General features: G+C 37.3%; 1 protein-coding gene across 2 annotated transcripts in view; it reads left to right on the forward strand.

Moving 5' to 3' along the window:
- The first annotated feature begins 5,649 nt into the window (after positions 1-5,649).
- The window catches only part of SS18 (SS18 subunit of BAF chromatin remodeling complex), a 56,073-nt gene continuing 41,910 nt past the window's right edge, over positions 5,650-19,812 (forward strand). For both annotated transcript variants that reach the window (XM_010977101.3, XM_010977107.3), the window contains exons 1-3: positions 5,650-5,803; positions 8,367-8,443; positions 15,990-16,074. In XM_010977101.3, the coding sequence (XP_010975403.1) occupies positions 5,735-5,803; positions 8,367-8,443; positions 15,990-16,074 (231 nt within the window). In that variant the 5' untranslated portion in view covers positions 5,650-5,734. The remainder of the gene's footprint in view (positions 5,804-8,366; positions 8,444-15,989; positions 16,075-19,812) is intronic.

The following is a 19,812-nucleotide window of genomic DNA, read 5'->3' on the forward strand; positions in this document are numbered from 1 at the left end:
TTGCGCCTGGGGCTACGCACAACCCGGAAGTGCTTGCGCACGCCCCTCAAGGCGCCGCCGGAAGTGTCGTGTCCTTCTTCGCCGGTGCTTCAGGAGTCCACGTGCCCATCCGCTGCTGCGAGGCTGTGTCTATGAGCTGGCCATGTTCCTCCGCTACCCTTAGGGCCTGGCGCCTGTGTCCTACTTCTCTCACCCTGGTGTTGCCCCAGCGGGTGGGGTTATAAAAATGACCTCAAAGTTAGTGCTTAACAGCGAGAACTTCAAGATCAGACAGTTTTGTTTTCCCAAACCTGTTAGAGAACCAGTGGTAAGTTAATTTTCCACCTCTTCCTTTTGGCTTCAAATTCTAAATTTTCTTCTATCTCGCACTCTTCCTCTCCCTCTCTTGTTATCTTATGTTGTTTTAACCCGAGGAAAGAAATGGTAACTTACGAGTTTTCATTGTTCCTTGAGATAGATAGATAGATAGATAGATAGATAGATAGATAGATAGATAGAATCGTGATGGAAGTAGAGCAAATGAGCAAATAGTCCATCAAACTAATGCTAATAATAGGAATTAAGATAATACTATTTTAATAAAAGACTTTTTTTAAAGGCCCAAATTATACCATTTGAAAAGTATCTGCAAATTTAACTATGCTAGAAAGTCTGTATAACCTGGTACAACATTACTACCTGTGTAAAAATTGGTAGCAAAATGGTGCTCTGAGGGTTACTGTGTTTACAGGTACAAATAACTTAAAATGGTGCATAGTGGATAGTAATAGCCAGGTAAGTTTAAATATTATTATTATTATTTTCCATTGAATTATCTTGTCATCTATATTAGTTCCCTATGGCTGCTGATAAATTACCACAAACTTGATGGCTTAAAATAACAGAAATGTATTCTCTGCACAATAATATTATGCTATTATTTTTCTTTTATAGAAAATACACAATAAATATGATTGATAGGTTAGCTTAATATGTAATTAGGACAGTAGTTCATAACATATTGAATAACATTGATATTTTAGAGCACACTGCATAATTCAACCATAAATGTTAGACGGGGAAAAAACATTGTATTAGCTTCCTATTGCTGCTTGAACAAATTATCACAAACTTAATAGCTTAAAACAACACACATTTTTCACTTTGCAGTTTTGGAGGCCAGATGTCCAAAATAGGCCTCACTGGGCTGTACTTAAGGTGTTAGCAGGGATTGTCCCTTCTGGAGGGTCTAGGGGAGAATCTGCTTCCTTGCCTTTTCCAGCATCTTAGAGCCACCCGAGTTCCTTGACTCATGATCCCCTTCTATACTCAAAGCCAGCAACGGCCTGTCAAGTCTTTCTCAAGGTGCCATCTCTCTGGTTACGATTCTTCAACCTCACTGTTTTCTGTTTAGGGATATCTGAGATTATACTGGGCTCACTCAAATAATCCAAGTTAATCTTCATGTTTTAAGGTCAGCTGGTTGGCCTCCTTTATTCCATCTGGAACCTTAATTCCACAGTGCGATGAAAGCTATCATCTTCATAGGTTCTGAGGATTGGGGGGTAGTCATCTTTGTGGGGATGAAATTATTCTGCCTACCTCACGCATTCATAGGGAACTTAGTTAACAATTCATAGGGAAATTAGCATATTATAATCATTTCTATAAATTGTGAAGTAGTTTAAGAGCAGTTATTATATTCTTTTACTAAAGGCAGAGTAATTGCACATCAGTCAGAGAACATGAAAAAGTAAAATGTGATCTCTAAATAATGTCCAGAAAATATCTCAAGGTTAGACTGCACTATCAGGTATTTTCAATCATTCCTAGTCTTAAAGCATGTATTTCTCTCCTTAGATTATTAAGTACAAATCTTTTAGTAATTTGTAATGTCACATGTTTCTTACCTGTTAAAATTGGGGCATTCTTAAGAATCTAATGTAAGACTATCACTTAGCACAGTGGCTTTGCATAATAAATGCTCACTAAGTAATTAAACATCTTGTTATTTCTAATAGCTTTTTAGATAGAGAGGCTGTTTTGCAGAAAGATGAATGACATATGGAATGTGCTGTTGGGTATCATGCCATAGGTGGAAGAACTAGGAACTCCAGACTCGTGCATTTGCCAAAATAGTGAGTTAAGATTGCATAGAGCTTCACATAGAAACTAATTTTTTGAAGCAATACTTTTTTTGTAACATTAAACCCCCAAATATAATTGCTTCATCTCCTCCTTAATTCATTCTCTGTTTGATATTGTAAGAGTTGGAAATGCGCCAGAGAGGCTAAGTTATAGTTGACTTGGAATGAAATCTTCTGGAGTATTGAAAAGAGAATGTTTTATGGAGAATTGGTAAAGGTGATTTTTTTCTTGCCTAGAATAATTATATATATATATAGATGGATGCTGTTCTCCTTATGGTCTTGAAATCTGTGGAAGCCACAACTCAGAATGACTCATCAAATGCCATAGTGACAGTGAGCAGAAATATTTTGAAAGATATTACCTGAGGGGTTTTGCTCTGGGCCCAATTACAACCAGACAGGCTTGGTCTCTGCCTTCTCAATGTATTATAAGAATCTATGGCAGCACAGGGGCTTAAAGTATCAACAAATTTAATACTACAGAGATTCTATTAATTATAAAACATTAAGTATTAAGTAAATGCTAGTATGAAACAAAAGTTATTGCATTATCTGCACATGCATGATATGTTTTTTTGTGGATTAAGATAATTTTTAATGCCATGACTATATAGTTTCACTAAATATTGAGCATATCACTTTATCACTTTGGTGAAATACATTAAGGAATACAAATTCATGTAAAACAAATAAAAAATTCAAACATATTTGAAAATTAAACATGGACAATTTCCTTATCACCTTTTTTTTGTTAAGCATATCTACATTCATTAGTGTGAATAATCAAGACATAATTGATCATGCAGATTTTTTTTTTTACTTATTCTGAGCTATTGTATATTCTGTAAAAATCTTTCACCTCTTCATTATGTGACCTCAGTTCTTTTTCAGATGTGTCAATCCAAGAGCAGTCAAATAATGGGACTGATTTTTCTGGTTGGGGAAATGGTTGCCTGGGTAGCTCATTTTTAAGTTTCCAGAGTCATTTCTGAAACTTGGACCAACTGCCTGTATTCATTCTCTGTTTTCTCACTAAATGCTGGGGACTCTATATTTTCCTTTTCCCTCCCAGTTCTGCTATCACTCCATCTGTACCTTGGGATTCTTCTCTCTTAACTAATGGTGAAGTGAAACAGGGTTTACTAGATGCCTCTATCTTTCCCTAACTCAGGGCTCTTACAGGTACAAACACTCTAAAATTCTAGGAAAATTCTTTCAGGCTAAAACCTTCCCTATCACTCTCTGAATCATACTTTTCCAGGTCAAGTTGACTGATTGGGTTTACTAAGGAAGCTTAAGAGTGAGGTAGGGTACCTTTTCAGTGTCTTCTCTTGGGAAGATCATTTGTATTTTGGGCTGGACCTTTGCACCATTGCTTCCCAACTGATTTCATGTGGTGGACTCACAGAAAATAATGGTATTTTTATAGCACACCCGGTATCACAGAAAAATCCAGTGTGGTTATCCATGCCCAGAAGCTGTGGGTGCCCAAGGGTCCTACACTGCTACTCTGAAGGAATATATGTCTTGTGCGGATCTGTTACCTATTCTCAGTTGATTTCCCTTCTTGCTGTTGGGAAGCTATAATTTAGACAAAAAAGGTACCTATCTCTAGTTACCTTCTTGGAATAGGAGTCTCCTTGGCACTTTTTTCTTTTTTTTTTCTTTCTGGGATATAGAAATTCAGAGTGTTCCTGCTGGTTCATTTTGTTCTTTTAAGATAGCAGATAGAACTGAATAGGCAGACTATTTTTCATTTCTCCTACTGAAGTATTGTTTTTAACTATGAAGCCACATTTGTGTAAACATCAAGACACGATGATGGAAGCCAGGTGTCAGACAGTGTTGGTGGACAAGACTTAAGTTTCTGTTCTGAATTCAATAGGAGTTTTTCTAATTTGAGGTGATTACAGTATGCCCAAATATACCAGAGTGTTTTTTCAAGGCTTAGGGTGGTGAAAGACAAGAATTAAATTCCTAAGAATAACTACTATTTGTAGAAGTACAAACTATCTTCCCTTTATTCTTAGGGTGGCTTGAATCTTTCCATCCTTTAGCTGTTTAAATAAAACGGAGATGACTTCCCACCCTAAACCACATGAGTGCCCTTCACTCTTTATCAGCCCCTTGTGTTTGCTAGTCTTTCTAAGCACTTTACATACATGCATATTTGCTTACTTGTTTCTGATCTCTCAGCCCTTTCAGAATATAAGTTCCTTGAGAGCAGGTACCACGTCCAGGTGGTTCACAGTTGTATCCTAGGTGCCTAGAATAAAGCCTAGCACATAGAATGCACCCAAATTTGCTGAATGAACGAAACTCAAAACCTTTTTTTTGTGAAGAGCATTTATTTGAACGATAAATTTTAAAATAATCCTTTTTCTGTATTTTTCCAGTCTATCTTATAAATAAACTGAGGGATTGATTTTTGAGCCTGATAATGTTGCGTGACATTTTATATAAACTTTTCCTTTGTGTTACAGAGAAGTCTAAGTCTACAGCATTAATAATCAAAGACCCCACACCAACACATTAGCCACATTTGCCCATGTTCCTTCCATAACTTGAAGGCTTTGGCTTTTTTCCTCACACTGATTATAAGCCTAGTAGCTTGAGCCTAATTTACAAGCCACTAAACACATACTTGCAAAAGAAAAGAGCGAGGGTGCCCTGTTTCAAAACTTAATTCCAAATTTTCAAGTCAGATGAAACCGACCCACATTTCTGTCAAGGGTTCATCCTAAGAGGCGAACTCCTCAACTCTGGCCGCTCCAGCCGAGCTGGCCGACTGCCCCTGAGTACGGGACACAGCCTTCGTCTCCCGAGTTTGGGTTGCGTTTACTTTGCAATTGTTCGGCACGAGTGTGTGTGCGCGCAAGACCGTGGACTCGGAGGTGCGCACTCGGGGCGTAGCCCAGCCATTCAAACCAGCGAATCCGCGTTCCCTCAGTCCTCCCACGTCTGCCTCGTCTCGGCCGATGCTCCCAGGGTCTGCACGAACTCCCGGGTCCTGACCTTCCTCCTCTCCTCTCCCGGGTGCCCGGACAGCTCCCGGCGGCCACTTCTTCCCAGGAGGGGCGAGGCTGAAGTTGGAAAAACTGAACGAGGTCTAGAGCAGAGCGCCGAAACGCAGCAGGAGGGGCGCTCCGCGGTCGCAGAGGGAGGCAAGTGGCCCCGCGCGAAGGGGGCGGGCCGGCTCGGGCGCTCGCATTTCCTGTGACAGGGGCTGCCCTAGCCGCTCCCTCTCCCGCGGCGGCGGGACCATTTCCTGAATCGCTGAGGCGGAGGGAGGGCTGGGGCGCGGCCCTACCACGAGCGCAAAGGGCCGGGGGTGGCGGGGTAAGAACGGTGGAGGGACGGGAGGCCGATCAAGAGCCAGGAAGTTCTGCCAGGGTTGAGGTTCCCAAGTGTCGGGCGGAAACTGGACTTGTACGGGCCAGCGTTCCTCCTCCAGGCCGGGCTGGCCAGCCGTCTGTCCAGGGCGCTGGAGCATCCCCCCTCCCCGCGTTCCCGCCGTGGTTCGGCCCGAGAGGCCGGCGTCTTTCCCCCAGTTTGCCGTTCACTCGGAGCGCTCGGGACTTGCCGATAGTGGTGACGGCGGCAACATGTCCGTGGCATTCGCGGCCCCGAGGCAGCGAGGCAAGGGGGAGATCACTCCCGCTGCGATTCAGAAGGTGAAACCGCGTGGGGTCGGGGATGCCAGGCCCGGCCCGTGTTTGGGAGGGACCCGGGGGCCGAGCCGGGCCGGGAGTCGGCGGGGCCGGGGGCGGAGGAGGGCCTGCTGGGAGGCTGGCGGGTGTGGGAACCCGAACCGCGGGCTGCGCCCGAGTGGGTGGCGGAAGGGGGCGAACTGGTTCTCTCGCAGAGTCCTTCGCGCGCTTGGGCTCCTTCCTACAGGCACAAAAGCCCGAGTAACCGCTGCCCGATTTCTCTAGGGATGGGGTGGCGTTCGGGCGGCGGGGCGCGTGCGCCCGGCGGCGGCGGCGGCCGCGCGGGGAAGGGTTGTTCTGGGGGGCCGGCGGCCCCGCGTGTCGCTCCGGAGTTACTTTGGCGTCGCTCCGCCCCGCGCGCCGCGGCGGCTTCGCGCAGCCCCGATCTCGGGTCGCGGGGGGCCGAGGGGAAGTCGGCGCGCTGCTGGCTCCCCGCGTCACGCTGCAAACTCCGGCCGCGTTGGAGAGCTCTCAGCAGAACTTGGGGGACGCTGCCGGGAATCCTGGTCGAGGCGCAAGGGCGGGCGAGGCAAAACCCTCTGGACTTCGGAGTTACTCTTGGGGACCCCTTATCCGTTCACATGTGCAGCAGATATTCCCTGAGCGCTTAGCATAGGCGCGGCGGCTGCAGTGGTGAGCCGTGGCCCCTGCCTTCAAGGAGCTTACAGTCCCTGTGAGGTGGGGACAGTCTGAGCGCCGTGACCCCTGCACAAGTCCTGATAAATACACAGGGAGCTGCGCTGCCGCTACTGTTACTTGCCAGCTGGGGACACAAAGGTTCATTATTGTCCTCTAGCCCTCGTTGCCTGTGAGCAAGGCAGTTTTAGTCAACCAGCCTTTGAAAAGTTTCTCGCTAAATTTCACGGTTTACCTTAAATATTTCGATTTTGTTTTATGCACTGGAACAAGGATGAAAATTGAAGAAAAGTCAGTTTTTAGTACCACTCAGGACAGCATCCTTTGCCCAGTAGATTATGTTAATTGGGCTTCAGTTGACTCTCAGCTTCTTTGTAGTATGGCATTTGACATTTGCCCAACTTGCTTTATTTTATGAACAAACCGCTTGGCAGTACCTGAAAATGCAGTGCTTTCATACAGCATCTGGGTTAAGTTTGCTGCCTAGCAAACAACTTCACGTACATGTATGTAAAATTGTTTCTGGATAGGTTCACTTTTTTCATTTTTGGACTGTAGAAAGTTCTGTGTTTTTCTTTTTTCCAATAAAGAATTTTTATTATAGGTATCTTAAGATATTTATCATGGGTGATTAATTCAGGAAGTGCTGAACAGTTAAAAGTTTTCATTCTCAAATGAGGAGAGAAAATGAATTCCAAATAAAGTACCCCATTCTATAGTGTGAATGAAAGATTGATGTAAGATATGAGACAGATACTCTAATGGTGAAGTTTATTAGGTTGGGGAATCTACTTAGAAGATAATGTGAAATTGTTAGATTGGAGATTGAATAATGCATTTTAAAGACTTTTTTGCGCATCTGATGATTTTTTGTAAGAAAAACCACTTTTTAGACGGGCATGTTAATATTTTTTTTCCAGCGAGTGAAAATTATGATTCATATGCAGAAAAAAGTCACAATACTAAATGGATCTTCGTTTTTAATTAGAAGAATTACGTACGCTAAATTACGGAGAAAGAGTGGTTAGGGTGTTACACTTAATGCTTTCACTGAATCCTGGAAGGGTGGGGCAGTTTAAGGAGGAACAGCTACTCTTGTCCCTTAATAAATCTGAGCCCCTGAAATCTTAAGTAGTTCAGACAGGATAGCAAAGCTGGCACTAAAACTAACTGGCCTTTTAATTGCTACATCAGTACTCTTTCCTCAGTGCCAGTTTGCTTAGGTGAATTATTTAACCCTCAAAGCCAGTTTGCTTTTGAATTGTCATAAAATGACAGTATGATAAATCCATAAGTTTCTTGTTTTTAAACTTTTGGGAGGTAATTGTAAGGTAAGCTTATAGAGTCTGCAATAAATATTACAGTACATGTATAGAAATTATTGTAGTTGATTAATGCATATTTAGAGAATCACAAAACCATGCTGTATAAAACGTGGAAATTCGCCAGCTATCTCAAGCCTCGTGAGCAGAAGTTTTTATGTATTTACTTCATTTTGGATAAGGATAGAATTTTTCAGTAAGATAAAGCATTACAATGATGTAAAGCCAACATGGACTGTTAACTTTTAGTCTTAATGAGCTAGAGCTTCTATTACAGATAGTACAGGTAATTAAATGTTTGAATAGAAAAGAAACAGCAAATTCTCTGTGCTGGGCTTCAGGTAATATTCAGAGGGAGAATAATTGAAATAGAGGTATTAAAAATGTTGATTAAACATTCCAGACGTATAAATAAATATTTTGTGCTGAGCTATATAGTATGTATAAAAAAGATTTGTGTAGATTCATGTCCTATGTGGATAAACATTTCTAGAAATCTGAAGAATTTTTTTAATTAATTTTACTTGATGCACTAGATTTACAGTAAACTTTTTCTAATTTTATTTCAGATGTTGGATGAAAACAACCATCTTATTCAGTGTATAATGGACTATCAGAATAAAGGAAAGACCTCGGAGTGTTCTCAGTAAGATTGATATGGAATTTTTCTTGTATTTCTTTTTCTGTGTTAATCTTTTACTTTTCTTTGTTCACTTATTTTAAAGTGTACAGTTCATTGGTTTTTTTTTTTTTTTTTGCTTTGTTTTGTTTTTGGTATATTTATAGAGTTGTACTACCATTACTTTAATCAATTTTAGAGCATTTTTATCATCTCCAAAGAAACCTCATACTCATTAGCAGTTACTTCTCATTCTCACCTCCCAGTCCCACACCCCCTGGTAACCACTCATTTGCTTTCTGTCTGTAGATTTGCTTATTGTGGACATGTCATATAAATGGATTCACATAATAGATGGTCTTTTTTAACTGCTTTCTTTCTCTTAGCATAATGTTTTTGAACTTGTGTCAGTACTTCCCTCCTTTTTATTGCTGAATAATCTGTGGCTATACCACATTTTACTTATCTGTTAGTGATGGACATTTGGGTTGCTTGTGATTCTTGGCTGTGATGAATATTGCTGTGAACATTTGTGTGCAATTTTTTTGTGTGACTTTTCTTGACTTTTATAAAAGAAAAACTTGTTTGGGACTCAGTGGATATCAGTTTTTTTCTTAAACTTATCTTACATTATAAAATACAGTATAAAAACTTGAGATTTGTATAGTCTCATTTGTGGAAAAGTTAAATCCTCACATGTTTAATTACATCCATATACAGTTGACTCTTGAACAACATGTGTTTGAACTACACAGGTCCACTTACATGCTGATTTTTTTCAGTGAATACATACTGCAGTGCTGCATGATCCGCAGTTGGTTGAATATGTGGATGCAGAACCATGGATACGCAGGGCAGACTGTAGAGTTATATTCAGACTTTCAACTGTGGGGGGGCGCAGTGCCTCCTAACCCTGCCTTGTTTGAGGGTCAGCTGTATGTGGTTGAGAAAGCAAGGCTTATAGCTAATAAACAGAAAATTGATTATTACTCATAAGAACCGAACTTCTTATTTTGAAGTGATGATGTGTCTGAAGTAAACATTATCCATCAACAAAATCTGATACAGTGAAAAAAGTTGAATATTTTATCAAAAGTCTGTAGAACAGCACTGTCAGTAGAAATACGTTGTGAGCCACGTTTGCTAGTAGACAAATTAAACAAGTAAAATCAAACAAGTGAAATTAATTTTAATAATATATTTAGCTCAATATATATTTCTAAAATACTATAACTTCAGTATGTAATCTGTATAAAAATACCAATGCTTTAATTTACATACTTTTGTTTCATACTAAGTCTTTGAAATCCATTATGTACCTTACTCTACTAACATTTCGTTTTGTATTAGCCACAATTTCAATGTGTCTAGTCGCTCAAGTATTAGACAACTCGCTCTAGAATGTTTCACCCGCACCGTTGCTTTGGGACACTCCTGTCCTGCGGAGAGATCGCACTGGTCTGCTCTCAGGCAGATGTTTTCAGCAACCCTGGCTCTTTCTCTGCCTGGTTTCTGTGCTGTGCTGCTCTCTTGCTATCACTTGATTAACCGTTTACCTAATTTTGAGTCCCTTTGAATTACTTTGTCTTTTTCCCCTTTGTTTAAAATTATTTTTGAACTGAGAAAATCATAAAGCATAGAAGTTTGTAGAGATAAAAGTAAGTCATTTTTTACTTCTCGCTCTCATCTCTCTGTCCTCTCCACAGAGGTAACTGCTTACAGTGGTGTAGTACCTATCTTTCCAAACATTTTTCTGTATATTTGCACATAAGTGCTCATATCTGTATAAACACATTTAGACGAATATTTGTTTTTAATAGGTTAGAGTTTTATGAATGGAATGGCTGGACTAAAGACTATGTTGAATTACCATATTACCCTGCAAAGATATTATATTGGTTTGCTTTCCTCCAGCGGGTTTTAAAGTCTTGGTTTTCAACTACCTGTGCCAGCAGTGGATCCTAGCCATCTTTTAAAAAGCTTTTACACATCTGGTTGGTGAAACTTGGTATCTCTTTTTAAAACTTTTAAAATTTTGAAATAATTTCAGTTTTACAAAAAAGTTTCAAAGGTAGTACAAGAGATTCCTATCTGCCCTCACTGAAATTCCTCTAATGTTAATGTATTCATCCACTTGCTTTATCATTCTTTTCTTTCTTGTATTTTACTGAAATATTTGAGAAAAAATTGCAGACATGATTCTCTCTTACCTTTATAACCTCAGTTTAATAAAAACAAGCACACATTCTTAACTAGAGTATTAACTGTTAAAATCAAGAATTCAGTACTGTTATCTAATCTTCAGACCTTTTAAAAATTTTGCCAATTGTCCCATTAGTGTGTTTTTTTAACTCCATGATCCAGTGTAGAAGAAGATGTTGCATTTAGTTCTGTCTCTTCAGCATACTTTAATCTGCGACTGTTCTTCAGTTTTTCTGTTATCTTTCATGATGTTGCCATTGTTGAAGAGTACAGACCAGTTATTGTGTGACATGTCCCTCACTTTGGGTTTGATTGGTGTTTCTCCTTGAGTGGATTGACGTTTTGCATTTTCAGCAGGAGTACCACAGGCAAGATGCTGTGACCTCAGTGTATCTTCAGTAGCCGTGTAATAGCAGTTTGTCCTGATATTCATAACTTTGGCCACTTTGTTAAGGTGGTGCCTGCCTGGTTCTCTACTGTACAGTTACTGCTTTTCCCTTTATAATTCCTATGTGTGTGCTGGGGAGGTACCTTGGGGCACACATAATGCTGTTTCTTATCCTATCTCCATATATTCATTTTAGCATCCACCAGCGATTCTCGACTAAAACAGTTACTCTTGTGGTGGTTGCCAAGCAGTGACTGAATCTATCTTTTTTTTCCTTCTGCAGCTTTTTGGAATCCTACTGTAAGGAATAAATTTCCCAACCCCTGCTCTTATCTTTCTGCACAACAAAATACTTTTTTCTGCCCAAGTCTGGAATATTCCGGGCTCAGCTTGTATTTTTTTCTGCCCCAGTCTGGAATATTCCATTTCTCCAAGCCCTAGTTCTTTTTTTGAAAAATGATATTTAGAAATTAAGACCTGAATGCGAGGGTATTTTATTTTCTGATCACTTGTACATTTTGCTTTTTTTATGACCATTGCCATTTTTTAAAATGCATATTGTTCCTTTGATGAATTTTGCCTGCTTATATTTGAAAACAAGTCTTTCAAAAAAAGTTAACTAGTTGACGTACTTCTTTAACACAACTGTGGGTAATCATCATTGTAATGAGATCACTGCCTCAGATCAGCCATGGAATGGCAAGTTTAGAGACACTGATTAGAATAATTATTTTCACCTATGGTTTTTCAAAAAAATTATTTTTCTTTTTAATACCTTCATCCATCTCCCCCCTCCCCACCTCCCACCTCTGGTAACCACAAATCTGATCTCTTTTTCTGTGAATTTGTCTGCTTGCTTGCTTTTGAAGTATATTTGACCTACAACACTGTTAGTTCCTGGTGCACAACATAGTGATTTGATATTTCTATATGCTACAAAATGATCACCACACCTGTGGCTTTTTAAAATGCCAGGTAGAGCCACGAGGCATAGGAGAGTTCAGTTTCCTACAGGGCCTCACAGTATATGACATGGATGAGACATACCCAGATCTAGAACCCACTTGCCCAACTTGTCAGCAAACGTTTATACTGTCTTATTCTTTATATTCTCAGCATTTTTGTGTGTATGATCGTTTCCCTCATTCTCTACATATTGGAATAGACCACATTTTCTCACGAATGTGTATTAGGTATAATAAGAGCTTAAATTGATTTAAGTACAATCTTAAATTCTGCCCATTCTGTTACATTTAATTTCATTCTTAGAGTTCTTCCCAGATGTTCTTATCAGAATTGGTTTGTGAGTGAAGAGAAAAAAAATGTCTCCTCTCAACCTTACTAAATGTTCTTGTTTCTCGTAGGAGAAGTGAAAGGAAAATAAAGAGAAACATCAATAAATGACAGCCATCTGGGAGTAGATAGTTCAGTTTTACTTAAATGATTTCTTAAGATGTGAGAACTGCCTGAAGCAGTGTTTTTTAAAATTGAAAATAACCTGATTTTTATGAAAGCAGATACGTGTGGTAGAAAATTAGAAAACAGATATCCAAAAATTAGAGAATGAACACCATATTCTCGCCACACAAAGATTTTTCGCTGGTACCATCTTTGTGTGCATTGCTCTGTCCTTATCTGCGTACCCTGTACCCTCGCGTAGTCAGGTAAGGCACAGTCACCTGCGGCGCTCCTGTGCCCAGATCCTCTTCCCTTTAAGTCTCTTGTGGTGTATGGTTTGAGCGTTTTCTAAATCCACCTATGTATTCGCTTAAATCAGCCCTTATTTTTTTGTGTTTCAGGGTGAGTGCAGATATTTCAGAGTGTGCCATATACAATTCTCAAGCAAAGAATTTGTATTCATCATAATATTGTAAAGGAATTTAGTTTTAAATCTCTAGTTAGAAGGGTAACTTTTATTCTATAAATTGTATTTCTGTTGACTCGTAAATACACACTTCATAGCTTGTAGGTAAAGGGTTCTTTTTCAAAATGAAACCTAACTTTCTAAAATTCATCTTGTAATTATATCAATAAATTTAATAGTGATTATTCTACTCTAACCAGGGTAATCTATGTCGTGGCTCATAGTGGAATCTTTGGGAAGTGAATTGCCTCTCATTGAATAGGTTAATAATTAAGGGTATTTGGAAATGTCTGCCAGTATTTATTAGGAAGATACCATCATCAAGCATAAAACGTTGAATATGTTTTATATCTGCTCCTTAATTTATGTACTGTTTTATTAATGTATACATTTTAGAAGTAATAAGCATGTGCATTAAAAAGCAACTGCTTCAGTGACAAATGTAGTTTTTATATAATAAAAAATAAAAAGTTTATCAAGAAAATGTTTCTTTAATATTTGTAGAAGAATCTTAGAATAAGCTTATTTGATAAATGCTGTAAAAAGAATGCAATTTTACAAAAAGAAGACCTATTCAAGTTAGAGAAGATTTATTAAAAATGATCATTTTTACCCACTTCCTTACATTAGGTAAAAAGCTTTAGAGCTATTGGGAAAACTGTAGAAATTTGAATGAATTCTGTGGATTCGATGGTAATGTTGTATCAGTTTTAATTCCCTCATTATAATGGTTGTATTGTGGTTATTTAGGGGAATGTCCTTGTTTTTGAGAAATTGAAACTGAAGTACTAGGAGTAAAAGGGTATTATGTCTGACTCATGGTTTTGGAAGAAAGTGTGTGTGCATGCATGTGTATGTTGGTGTGTGTATTTAGAGATAGAATAAGACGTAAAATGCTGATGAGAAAGATGCTATGGGAGAAAGATACTTGGGAGTTGTTACAGTATTCTGGAAACTATATGTGAAATTATTTCAGGATTAAAAATGAAAAAGATTTGATAGCTGAGGAAATATCTTAAAAATAAAGTATTTTATAAAAGTTGCTGTATTTATAGATATTTAGAACCACCATGGACTTCAGAGAGGTCTTCTAACTCCCATTATTTTATAAATGAGGCCTTCAGAGTGTGGCAGATTAAATTTAACAGTATTTTAACACTAGCTTATTAAGTACTAATAAGCATTTTTCTTGCAGGGTTATGAGTAAGCCAGTCTCTTAGTATGGTTGGCATTTTTATTTTTGATAGGGCACTCAGCAACTCTCAGCAAATACCTGAGGATGTATAATAGAGCCACGCTAATACTCAGAAAAGGAAAGGCAACTTTGATGGAGTAGACTTTGAAATGGGTTATATGTTCTAATTAAAAATGGTTGGTTGATGTTTTAAAAAATGGTAAAGTTTGTGTATCATTTAAGATGTCCACGGAATAATGAAATAGTTCACAGCTAGTGGTGTCTATTAGTGCTGTTTGAAGAATTTCAATGACATAATTACCTTTAATGAATAATTTAGTACAAAATGATAATTCTTGGTCATTGTTTATATAAGGATCATTATAACAATATATCATGTCTGATTGAGTAACATAGTGTGTATGTGAGGAGCGTTAAGGACGTAGACTTGTTTTTAAACAACAGCAAAAACAAAAACAAAGGGAAAGAAAGAACCTTTGGGAAGTGTTGGATATGTCTGCTACCTTGGTTGTGGTGATGTTTTCACATATGTCCAAAATCATCAAATTGTGCACATTAACTATGTGAAGTTCTTTATATATCAGTTATACCGCAATAAATAAAGCAGACAGGCAAACTGAAAAAGTATAATCGTGTTAATGAAGGAACTTTAAGTTCAGGGAGTAATAGGTTTTTTCCCCTCTAATAAGAAAAAAGTAGTGAAAGTCAGTTTTTCTACAGGGAAAACATAATGCAGCAAAGAAATGCAAAGGATTCCTTTTATGGTGTCTGCTTTGGAAAATTAATTCATTTGGCATCTGTATTAGAAGGCTTTATTTTAGCTGAATAAAATTCTCTTGACTAATTTTTATTATTTTAATTTAGTTGTAGTATTTATTAGTAAATGAGATTCTAAAAGCCTGACAATTTGATACAGGTTTTAAGTTTGTATTTTATGGGTTTAACATACACTAGTGATTGGATCACTACTAATTTTAATTTGGTTTTATCTGAGTTAATTTTTAAAATTGTGAAGAGAGGCTAGGCAAAACTAATTCATAAGTATAACATGTTTACTCACTTAACTCCAATAATGAGAATTTGCTTTATTTCTTAAACTTAATTCGTAATGGTGTTGGTGTCCTGTTATTTCCTCCATCTCTATGCTTTAGCATATAATTTTTTTCCTTTTTTTGTAATTAGAGACACCATTCATTGTCCTGTGTATGCTGATAGGTGGGCAGCGTGACCACAGCAGGCATGAGTTGCTGGTCACTGCTGCAGGAGTGAGAAGGAAGGAAATGGATGGTTTCCTCCCCTTCTCTGACATTTTGGCAGAGCATGTTAACTGTGCTTGGCTTTGAGGATGTGGGCAACACGAAAATGGCAGAGAGGAGGGAATGAGCATATCGGTTCTGCTGAATTTCTTCATTCTAGATCTATTTGAGAGACTCATGTGTAGTCTGTATGGAGCCGGTACCTTTCTCAGTTATTCCATGTAAGCTGAGCTGCATAATCTTGTACAAGTTACTAACCTGTCTAAACCTTAGTTTCTTCATCTGTGAAATGGAGAAATTAAGAACCTTAACCTCACTCTACCTCAGTGGTAGAGTGTGTGCTTAGCATGCACAAGGTCCTGGGTTCAGTCCTCAGTACCTCCATTAAAATAAATGAACCCCATAAAAAATAAAAAGGAAAAAACATTTAAAAAATTAAATAAAACAACTGTAGCAATATCTAGCATGTGGTAAGATCTTTGTGTTTGTTATTATCTTTGTGCTTATTATTTGGAATTATTTTGCACAGGGACTAGGAAAAAACTGAACTGCTTTTGATGTTCAGGTAACAAATCTTTTATTATACTTGAGAAGTAGAATACTGTTTGTGTGTAAGCAGTTAGGAAGGAAATTACTTTTTAATACTGGTATTTGTTTTCTTTTAATAGGTATCAGCAGATGTTGCATACAAACTTGGTCTACCTTGCTACAATAGCAGATTCTAATCAAAATATGCAGTCTCTTTTACCAGCAGTAAGTACCTTTAAAACAGTGTGAAGTAGATAATTTTTATAGAGTTCTGTACAGAATAACACATTTTTGTTTAATGATTCTGAGTTTTGCTTAGTAAATCCTGCCCTTTTCTGAGAACATGAAGGTATTCTCCTATGTGATCTAAAAGCTTTATTGTTTTGCCTTCGTATTTAATTTGAATTAATTCACCTAGCATTGATTTCCTCCCCCAGAAAGTTACATCCATCCATCTATCTACCCACCCACCCACGTATTTATTTATTTAATTTTGGAATTGCACAAATAACTTAGGAATAAATTTATAATATTTTAAAGCAAATCCCTAAACACTGTATACATAATTTAATATATATTTCTAGCAGATAAGGACCATTATCCCATGCAACAAAATTAGCCAAAATCTTTTTTTTTTCCCAAAATCTCTTAATGTCTTATAATACCCAGGATGTTTTCAATTTTCTCCAGTTATCTAAAAATAAAAAAAACTTGAATGTTTCAATGATTGTTTGCCACAGAATCCTAACAAGTCCACCTGTTGCATTGTTTCATATATATATCTTAAATCTTTTTTAATCTCTATCAGTTTATCTTTTTTATTGTCCATTTGTTTGTTGAAGAAACTGGGTCATATATTTTGTAGAATTTCCTACATTCTGGATTTGGCTGATGATACAGTGGTCCTCATGGTCCTTTAATATGTTCCTCCATCTCATCTGTTATTTCCTATAAACTGCTAATTTATAGATAGAGAGGCTTGATTATAATTAGGTTTAGTTTTATGTACAGTATTTTATTGGTGGTGCTGTGTGTTGCCTCTTGTATCTCAGCAGGAGGGACATATTTTGTTCTATTTTTAGTGATGTTAAGATTAATCAGTGTGCCCAGTTGATACTAGTCTGATCAGTCCATTATAAAGTTGCCCATATACCTTTCAGTTAATGGTTTGAGCAGTCATTGGTGCCTGTTGACCAGATCCGTTGTTTGATTTTTGGGATCTCAGAATGATGAGTTTCTAATTTTACAGTTCCTCCTGCATGGATTAGCTGTACTTCTTTTAAAAAGAAAAATTTCCTTGCATCAGATATTTGGTTATCCTAAAATAGAGGGTCCCTATAGCAAAGTCATGATAAAGACTTGGTTCTATTCCTTTACCAATTTTCAGAATAACAAGTTGGTCTCTAGCAATCTGAGAAGGATGACCAAAGATTTTGGCTTTTTTAAATTATTATCTCAAGTTACACATTTTTATATTTTTAATGTGTTTAAGTCCATTGCAGTCATTCTTTATGATACTCAAATTGTCTCATCTTTGGTCAGTGGGAACCTCTTCATTTGGCTCCTGTGTTGTTTGAACATGATTCCAGTGTTCTGGTACAGCGTCTCTGCTCCAGGATTTGTGAGAGATAATCAGGCTGGTTATATTTTCTGCACTAGAACTATTCTGTCCCAACTATTTTTTTCAACCAGCCTTTTTTTTTTTCCAATGGGAATTGATGTTAGAGACCACAATTTGGATGTTTTGGGCATTCGTTATTACTGAGCTTCCATTGTTTCTCGGCATTTTCGGTGGGCAGAGGTAGTAAACACTTTTTAAAAAAAGAAAGAAAATATTGTATTAGTGATATTTCCACTTTAGGAAAGGTTTTTTTTACTTAGGTTTGATTTAATGTGTTAGGTTCTCTTCTGTTATTCTAAAAATCTTGGTACCTTAATATTATTATAGCTGCTTATTTGCTTTATACTACTATCTATGTAACATAATTTCAGTCTAACACCACCAAGATTGCAACTAACAGTAATATACTTGTCCTTAGATATATCTCACTAGGGATATATAATTAGTAAGTTTTGTTTTGAATCTGAAAGAATGTTCATGTGATCTTTGCCATGTGCTTAATTACCAGCTCCCAGCATTATCTACTGGAAAAACAGAACAAAATATCTTTTTCCTATTTTGTCATGCCATCTGTATCATATATCATGTTTCCCTATATGTGTGGGTCTGTGTCTGATCTCTCCATTCTGTGCTGTTAGCTAGTTTTTTATAAATTCCACTCTCTTGTCATACTTGTCAGAGTCTAAGAAGTCTTGATATATGTTAGAGAAGTTCTTTACTTATTTCCTTACTTTTTTTCAAGAATATCTTGGCTACTGGTCATTTGCATTTCCATATACATTGAACATCAGTATGCCCAACATAATCCTTTTGTGATTTTCATTGACATTACTTTGACTCTAAATCACTATGGGGAGAATTGATATCTCTACAATATTGAGTCTTTCAAATCACGATCATTGCATATATTTTCATTATTTAGTCCTTTGATACCTTTCAGTGAAATTTTATGATTTTCCTGCAGAGGATTAGTGCATCTCTCATTGGACTTGTTGCTAGGTACCTCATATATTTTGAGGCAAGTTTAAATGGGGTCTCTGTTTTCTAAGTTTTATTTTGTAATTGTGATTGCTGTTTACATAGAAACGCAGTTGATTTTGAATCTCAGTCTTGTTCAACTCTTGTTTCTAACAGTTTTTCTGTAGATACTTTCGGTTTTCTACATTCACAAATGTATCACTTGTGAATAATGAGTTTTGTTCTTTCTTGCCAGTCCTTACACATTTTATTTCTTTCTCTTGCCTTACTTCTCTGGCTAGGACCTACCTCCAGTACATTCCTGAATAGAAGTGGTGATAGAGGACATCTTATCTTGTTCCTGATCACAAAGGGAAAGCTTGCACTGTTTGACCATTACGTATGATGTTGGCTGTAGTTTTTGTAGATACTTTTTATCAGATTAAGGAAGTTCCCTTCTGTTTCTATTGTGCTTAGAGTTTATATATTGAGTGGATGTTAAATTTTTATTAAGTACTTTTATTACATCTAATGAGATGATCATAGTTTTTTTTAAAATCTGTTAACGTGGTGAATTACATTGATTTATTTCCTCATGCTCAATCAGTCTTGGATTCTTGTAATTAACCTACTTACTCATGACCCGCTTGGTCAGGTTTTTAAAAAAAAAAATTGCTGTATTCAGTTTAAAATTTTGATCAAATTTTTGTGTTTTTGTTTATGAGAGTAATTGACTTTTAATTTTCCTTATAATGCCTTTGCTTTTTATTTTAAGGTTATGCTGGCTTCAAAAAATGAGCTGCAGAATTTTCCCACTTTTTCTTACCTGGAAGAATTTGCATAATATAGCTATTTCTTAAATGATTGGTCTAATTCTTTAGAAAAGGCATTTGGATCTGGAGTTTTCTTTGCGAGAAGGCTTTTATTTACTTCTTTAATTTCTTTATGGTTACAGGAGAGTTTATACATTTCTGTATTTTATGAGTTGCCTATTTTGGTAAACTGTGCTTTTAAGCGTTGTATCTAAATTTTCAAATTTGTTGACATAAAGTTCGTGAAATAATCTCTTTTTTCTAATGTCTGTATGCTCTGTAGTGGTATTTTCTTTTTTAACTCTCAACGTAGTTTATTTGTGCCTTCTCTTTGAAAATAATTTTTGATCACTGCTGCCAAGTGTTCATTGTATTTTTCTTGTTTTAGTCTTTTTACAGAATCAGTTTTTGGCTTTGATAGTTCTCTTTGCAGCATTTCTCAAAGTTATTATTCAGAATCCCAGTACACTTAAACATTATTGGGTATTCTGAGGAGCTTTATGTGGGTTATAGATACATATTGATATATTAATTTTTTATGTTATTTATTATGCTAATATTAGTTCATTTAAA

This window comes from Camelus dromedarius, chromosome 32 (assembly GCF_036321535.1).
Source record: "Camelus dromedarius isolate mCamDro1 chromosome 32, mCamDro1.pat, whole genome shotgun sequence".
NCBI classification, from domain to species: domain Eukaryota; kingdom Metazoa; phylum Chordata; class Mammalia; order Artiodactyla; family Camelidae; genus Camelus; species Camelus dromedarius.